The 8,127-nt window shown below is 39.6% G+C and overlaps 2 protein-coding genes across 2 annotated transcripts in view; both read right to left on the reverse strand.

Moving 5' to 3' along the window:
* Nucleotides 1–604: 604 nt before the first annotated feature.
* ube2c (ubiquitin-conjugating enzyme E2C) lies at nt 605–6,320 on the reverse strand. Its single transcript, NM_001200488.1, is given in 7 exon segments — nt 605–788; nt 898–957; nt 1,107–1,311; nt 1,491–1,577; nt 1,671–1,698; nt 5,382–5,492; nt 6,279–6,320. Coding segments are annotated over 6 exon segments (519 nt in total). The 5' UTR covers nt 5,483–5,492; nt 6,279–6,320; the 3' UTR covers nt 605–750.
* A 308-nt stretch (nt 6,321–6,628) lies between these two features.
* LOC108271761 (deoxynucleotidyltransferase terminal-interacting protein 1) overlaps nt 6,629–8,127 on the reverse strand; it is a 14,303-nt gene continuing 12,804 nt past the window's right edge. Inside the window, exon 13 of the mRNA XM_017479496.3 lies at nt 6,629–7,730. Coding sequence (XP_017334985.1) covers nt 7,622–7,730 — 109 coding nt within the window. The 3' untranslated portion in view covers nt 6,629–7,621. The remainder of the gene's footprint in view (nt 7,731–8,127) is intronic.

Here is an 8,127-nt window from a genome sequence, read left to right on the forward strand (position 1 = left end):
ACTGGTCTCAAAACGTAGATGTGTTGCAAAACCTTCAGGGATATCTGGTTTTAACCATCAGTGTAAATGTAGAGGTTCTCAAACATTTTGTAGCCAGGGACACCTTTTTCTGTAAAAAAATAAATAAATAAAATAATAAACAAATAAATAAATAATAAACTTCCACAGACCCCTACAATAAACATTTTCATGAATATTACTTAAATTGGAACAATATTAGACAAATTTCTATTCCTGAACTTTCCAGAATATATTAGGTTCACATTAATATTATTGTTTTGCTTGTTTTTGAGTTATTGAGGTTTGGATTAAACCCATTCAAATCAAGCAAACAAGCAAAAAACCCACCTCAATAATAAATACAAATCACTTTGCTAATAACAGGTTGTGATTTTCATCATGTTAACATGTAGTAAAAAAAATAAATAAATAATAATAATAATAATAATAATAATAATTCAGGAGTCACACCCTCCCTGGCCATGCCTCCTTTTTGAGAACTACTGCTTCAGACTAGAACACAGTAGAAATTATTTATGTCTTAACACTGGTATATACACGGCTCTAATGGAATTAACTGAATAAATAAAGTCCAACTACTGAATGGCATTTTATTGAGACAGGTTTATTCAACATACAAATATTGTACAGAAACAGACTCGGCATTTAAATTTACATAGTCGTTGCGCAAAGAAATGAGGTCACACAGTGAGATAAAAGAGAAGAGGCAGACATGCCCAATTTTGTCGGTCAGTTCTTGTAGGTTGTGTGCAGATGTGCTTTGAAGGCTGGAATAAGAACAAAAAGTGCTGACTTCCACTCATGAAAAAGTACATGCAAATAACTTTACTACACGAAAAGGCAAAATGGTTTGGTCTGCATGTCAAAACTACTTACCTTCCTGGTTATCCCATAATTCTGCAGCTGCAGAGTTCAAAGGGCTATCGTTGTTGGGTTCTTTATATTTAAAAAAAAAAAAAGGGGGGGGGGGGTGGTCAGAATGTCAACAGATACAGCATTTCTACTACTTACAATAAATATATATATAATAAAGAAAAAAAAGAAAGAAAAAAAAACATTTGTAGCTCAAGTTTTAGAAACATTACCTCCAAGTAAACTCTGAATGGACAGCAGAATGGACCGAACATCATAGAGAGCAGACCATTTCTCTTTCAAAATGTCTAAGCAGATAAACCCATTCTCATCAACATTTGGATGAAAGCAAGGAGTGATGAATTTCACCCGAGGAGCATTGTATGGGTATCCACTAGGAAACTCCAATGAAAGCTTATACCGCAAACCTTCATACACCTCAACAGGGAAAACAAAGACAGTTATGGTTTGAACTTTAGGCAAGAAGAAATTCTGCAAGCAAAACTGCATTTAACCAGCTAATTAATATAATATACTGGACTTGGGATATATGCCATAGCTAATACATTCGCAGTGACAATGAGAGTTTAAAAAAAAACAAAAAAAAAACAACTTACTGTTCCTTGAGCGCCATCTATTGTGCCAACCCATTTGAAGAGATTGTCAGACTCTGGGAATGCTGAAATTCCCTTGTCTCCTGACATCTGCAATACATCAAACATTTGGTGGCAGATTAATAAATTTCTTAATTAGCGTCAATGCAGCGTGAAGAGTAACAAAGCATTTGGAGGACTCACCATGAGTGTCATCAGCTCTTGCTGAAGCCTGGGAAGAGTGGAAGACAAGAACAGCATTCAGGACTTTGCACAAATTCAGTACCTAATAACAAAAGACTAAAATAAAAAAAATCCCTTTAAACAGTCATAAAATTGTTTACATTGTCTTTTAAAGCTTAAATAACCACGCATTATCCCAGATGTCAAAGTATAATCGGTATATTCTTTGATGACTGTGTCTGCTGGTTCATGTGAAGAATCTTTACTTCTAAGTACCAGGATATTACACTCCAAATCCTGGTTGCCAGGAGGTTCTGACCCGGCCATAAACAGCTTCACCAAGATGAGGAGTCAAACATGATTTCAAAATCAACATATTATTAAAGAAACAATAAATAAATGTTTTCAATTGAAGAGCCTGGTCCACAAGCACAAACCCAAGCATATAAAGCAATTAAAAATTCTCTGCGTGGAAGAGTGGACCAAGATCCATCTACTGTACATAATCCAAGTATCTCCAACCTTGTCAGTCATTGTAGGAAGAGACTCAGTGCTGTTATTCTCTCCTGGACAGGAGTGACAAATTATCAAATGCTCAGTTACTTAATCAATATTACTTTAATGTGGATATTCCATCCACCCGGCTATGTTCTGTAATGCTTTTCCTACACAAGGAGCCTATCGCAGGAACTCTGAACACATGGCGGGGAACACCCTGGACCGGGTCCCAACTCATCACAGGACACAATCCCACACGCTATCAAACACCACGGACAATTTGGAAATGCTGATCCGCCTACAGCACATGCCATTGGACTGGGGGAGGAACCCGGAGTACCTAGAGGAAACCCCCAAAGCACGGAGGGGGTGGGTGGAGGGATCAGGGGGGGCCCACAAATTGTTTGAGAAGAAAAGAAAATAGGGGAAAAAAACAACACAGACAGGGCATCGTTTGGGTCCTCGGTGTATTTTACTGCTTTTCAAATAGTGTGTATGAATGAAAAACCCCATGTTCCCTCTCTCTCTGTATTTTCTTTTTGCTGGGGAGAGGCGGAGCTTAGCCTTCCTTTTATCTAGCTGTCAGTGCAGACCAGTTTTACCATCTTAGCCACTTTTCAAACCCCTTTAGCGACTTTTTTTTTTTAAAGAAAAAAAAAAAGAAGGACCTAACAACAAATTTAGCGACTTTTTGGACAAAGGGGACCCTTACAAACCTAAGCAGCTTTTTGCAGGGCCCTATTGTTTTCCCGTGTTTATTATTATTATTTTTTTCCCCATGCATTCCTGTGATTTTAAGGGCCTAAACATACCCGAAAACTCACGAAACTTGGCAGACGTGTCAGAACCGGTGAAAATGGAATAGTTACGTAGGGCATGGGCATGTTCGAGGGGCTCTATAGCACCCCAGAATGCAGGCAATGGTTGGGATGAAGTTGCTCCGATTTGCACGAGATTTACCATAGTCATTGCTCTCATCAAGTGCGACAAAGTTCACATGGTTCTATCTGACTCTGCCCAACAGGAAGTCAGCCATGTTGGATGAAATGTTGGATTTTCAAAGCTTCCTGCGGTGTTTTGAGAGACTTAACATGGCTGAAAATCCACGAAACTTTGCATATGCATTTGTCTTACGACATTAATTGATGTGATGTTGCATTTTATCATAGTTGTGCCTCATAGGCTCCATAGCGCCCCCTACATTTTAAATGCACATTTGAAACCATTGGAATGATCAAAAACTCAGGATATTTGGCACACTTATTAAAGTATGGCAAAATGATACGTTTATTTGGTCATTTAACTTAGGTGTGGCAAAATGGCTCGATAGCGCTACCTACAAAATTTCACAGATGTGCATCTCGCGCTACGTTTCAACTACATGTACGAAATTCGGTAAACGTGTAAGATGCCAATACGTACGAAAAGGTCTCTTGAACCCATACCCTAAACTCAACAGGAAGTCAGCCATTTAGATTTTTCTCTTAAATTTTTGCTCTGTTATTTGCCATTTCCAGGCCCCGTACTTTAACGTACTCCTCCTAGAGCTTTCAACAGATCGGCATCACATTTGTTCAGTCTCCTCTAAAGGCATTGCCAATGCTAAATTGCAAAGCTTTTGAGGTTTCACTGCACGGCGTGGGGCGCTCACAAATTTCTACGTTTCGCCACGAAAAAAGGAAGTTGTTAAAACTCAGAGAATGTCCAATCTCCTCCAAACTTTACACGTTTGATAAAGGTCCCGGTCTGAAGACATATACATGCCAAGATTCAGTAATAGTCATAGCGCCACCTTCTGGCAACAGGAAATTATACATTTTACATTGTGACACACTCCCAACATGCAAGTTTTATACTAATTCTGGCCTGAAGACAGCTACATGCCAATATTGTTATAGTCATAGCGCCACCTGCTGGCAACAGGAAATTACATGTTTGCCAGCAGGTGGCACTATGACTATAACATTACATTATGATACACTCCTCACTCTGCCCCTGGCAGAGCAGACCCAACGTGCATCCGGGTGCGAGGGCCCTTCCATCACTGCTTGCAGCTTTAATTATTATTGTAGCTCTCAAATGATTACTTACATTAGCAATTTTAACTTTAGCTGACGTTCTATATATACACGGTTTGTTTGAGTTTAACGGCCCTAAAAAACTTAACGATAAAAAAAAAATCCACTAGCTAGTCTATGATCTCGATTAAGCTAACAAACATGACATGTAAAACGCAAATATTTTTAAGTCTGTCATTTTTGGTGAGGTTTTTACAGCGTGATCATGTCGCCGGAAATTTGAGTTCTCCGTGTCCCAGTGTGTCGACAGCCAGGGTCCTTACCAGTGCCCGAACTCATGTACACGACATACCGATTCACGACCTACAGAGCTGATCGACACACCCACACACCTAGGTGCAATTTAGTATAACCAATCCACTTTGACACGTTTTTGGGAGGTCAGACGAGACCGGGGAACCCAGAGGACACCCTCGCAGCTCCAGGAGTGAGAAGGGAACTGTCCCCGGGAGTAATACTGGAGTGTTTTGTAAGCAAGGGCGTAACCATGGTATGGACATCGAAGGGGTCCAACGAACTCGACCGGAGGATATGCAAGTGAATGTAACATTAATGCTCACAAACTGGAACTGACGTTAGCCTAGCCTACTTCGTGGGTGCGCAAATTTCAAAAGTTAGTTGACGTTCCTAAGAACAAAGCAAGCCATGGTCTGATGCCTTCTATACTAAGCTAAGGTTACCTACTATTTACGTATCTAGTTACTTACTGTTTGGGGAAAAAAGCTTGTATGTTCTGCTGCACTTTACTACGCTTGACTGCGGTCTCCATTTCTTACAGACTGAGAGGCTAAAATATATCAACGATCTTGCGTTGAGTATGGGCGCAACCAAGTGTACAATTGGAGGGGTGGGGGCAGACACCTATTTTCCTTAACAAACAGAAAAATATTAAAAAGGAATAGACAAATAAATAGAATAGATGAAGAAAACACAGACCCTTTGGCAAGGTTCATTAAATGGGGACACATAGAAAATATCCTGTACTGTATATTGGGGGGACAGATTGGTATTCACTCAACACGGGGGGGGGACACACACGCCCCCCCCCCCCCCCAAAGAATGCATGGTTACGCCCATGTCTGTAAGTAAAAGTTGAGCACGGAGCGTGCTGTTCATCCCCAGCGTGAATGCAGCTTCTCAGCACTTACTCACACACCTTTTACTAACGGAGCCCTTCGACACACTTCCGGCCGTTTCGTTTCCTTTTAACGCGGCTGTAGAGGAAGCTGCAGCAGGATCCAGGTTCTGAGAGGCCATCGCTTACAGTCTAAACAAACCACAAGGACAACCTGCAGTTATTCAACTGGCAAAGCCCACAGCTCTGCGGATAGATTAGCTTAGCTTCAGCTTTAGAAACACATGAACGCTCGTACAAACACGCTCAATAAAAGAGAAAATGTTTATTTTTTGTTGTTTGTTTCTCCACAAACTTGGTTGTGTTGAGAGAACCCGGGCGAGTGTTACCTCGCCTGCTCTATTACTCATCTAACATTTTAGAAAGCTTCACTTGCCCAACTGCTGAACCCTAGCAGACATTTTATTGTTGTTATATGGGCTTTCGATTTACTTCTTGCTCGTGTTTAAGAGACATTACTGGGGAAAAGAGAGAGATGAATTAATGAGTGAATCGGGAACATTTTAAAGCTCATACCGGCTTGCTAGCAGCGTCATTAAGACCTGCAATAAAACCTTTAACGTTAGCTAGCATTTAGCTGAGCAGCGACAGCACAACCACCATACCCGAAACTCCAAATAGAAACAATACTTAAAGCGAACACTTATTAATATGTAATATGAATTGTTAAAAAAAATACATTAGCGTATTAAAGCAGTGCGTCATGAGTATCTGGTTAATAATATAGCAGGTGTGGTGGTGGGAGCTAATTTGGCTAACATTAAGGTCTAGAACAATCCAGCTACAAGGTTAAAAACAAAGGCAGTCTAATTCAAATAAAAACCTCCCCGAATGCAGGTTTATGTTGTATTTAATAGAGCATATATTTTGCGGTTGACTAAAATGTAACATCAAAGTTAATTATAAAGCATACATTACCAGGTCTATGCAGTCCTTCCTTCCTTTCTCTCTCTCTCTCTCTAACAGTACTGGAGGAGTTCACAGCCAGATTTTAAAAATCATATCCCGCCCCCCCGTTTAAACTTACTTACTCAAAACCGTTTCCCCACCCCCAGCCGCGGCGTCCACCAATCACAGCCAAGCTTACCAAACAAACCAGGCAGGTCTTAACAAACCTGAAATGACGCACGTTTCAAAGCGTACAAACTGATTGGACGACGGGTTCACACGGGCGTGTCTATAACCGTCGATGACCATGCAGCAGAACAGACGGAAACGCGTTGCTTACATATGATAAAATGCTAAGTTTAAGAAAGGGGGGAAAACAATTTCCACAGAATATAACGACTTTATTTCGCACCACAAAACGAATTGAATTATTGTTTTTTTTTGTTTTCAAAATAACTTACATTTTCTCCATTTTCATTGTAAAACATGTATCTAAAACTAGGTACGTAACATCCTGTTCTTATTTCTCCACTAAACAGTACACATCAGTCACAACATGTGGTACTTCTTATTATGACTATACTACAATACAGCTACATCTGCAAAAGAAAAGTTTCCTTACCCTTTTAAAAAAGGAGGTTTAATGTAACTAAAAGAAAAAAAAAGATAGGTAAGAGTATGCAAAATAAATTCCATTTTTGTGTACATGACATTTGTGTACATGAAAACAACAACAGACATTCTCTGATATCCTGCAGAACCTGTCACAGCTTATCTGAAAGTATTTCTAGATAACTCAAAGATAAAGCGGGAAAAACTACTCCGACACAATATCAGCGAGTGCATACGTATGCAGGCATCTTTTCATACAAAACCCATGTAAGAAAATACATATATACACAGATATTTAAAGCTACTTTTGTGATTAATGTGAGAAAAAAAAAGATTCTGTCTGATATCATCTTTAATAATACTGAGTTGTTAAACCCTAACTGTTCACACTTTTCCAGCATGTGGGTGCACACAAAGCGAAAATTGCTAAGCTTGATTGTAAGGTCAGGGTCTATTGTGTAATGAGAAACAAAAAGATTCATACAAGTTAAAATAATGGAAATGAGACCGAGCTTCTTTTCATTATCGAAACGTGTGCACGGCCTGGTCCCTTAAGTCTGCTTCTGAAAGGGTCAATTCTAACTACGGTTTTTAGGAATCGTATGGATCAGAGTAAGACTGCGGATATGGGATCAGTTTCCTATCCATTTATCAAGGAATATAGCTATTTAAAAGCAAGTTATATTATAGAAGACAGTGAGCTGATCTTAGATCAGCATTTGTACCCTAAAAATAGTTTATGGTGCCAAGCTCCCAATTCTTTAATCCTTCTCAGATCTCTGAGCTTCCATCGTCTTCTGCATCTTCTCTACCATCCAAACAGGCACCACGAAGGGCTTCAATTCATCCATCCTCAATTCAGGGCAGTCTCTAGGGATTTAAGAGAGGGACAAATATTCATTAGTTAATTTAACTAGATAAAATAATGTTTCGATTCATACCAGTCATTGTTATGATGCTTAATCAATCAATAGCATCTTTCTTCTTGTCACAACGGCAAACGTCATAAAGCAAAATGCAACACTGTAGAGGTTTTCATGGCACACTGAGGAAAATGTGCAAAGCCCTATTTTAACCAGATTAGACTTACACCTGGGGTAATTCAATCATTTGCAGGTGCTACTGCCGGTGATTTTACCGTCATCCAGATAGGTCATGTCAGCAATGTTCCTTCCTCCTTTTTTGACCAACTCTGGTGGGGTCAGATAATTTTAGTCTAGTCCAGATAGACACTTCTTATTTTGCAGGCAGATGCTGCTTTTTGTCA

The sequence above is a fragment of the Ictalurus punctatus genome, chromosome 11 (assembly GCF_001660625.3).
Source record: "Ictalurus punctatus breed USDA103 chromosome 11, Coco_2.0, whole genome shotgun sequence".
Lineage (NCBI taxonomy): Eukaryota > Metazoa > Chordata > Actinopteri > Siluriformes > Ictaluridae > Ictalurus > Ictalurus punctatus.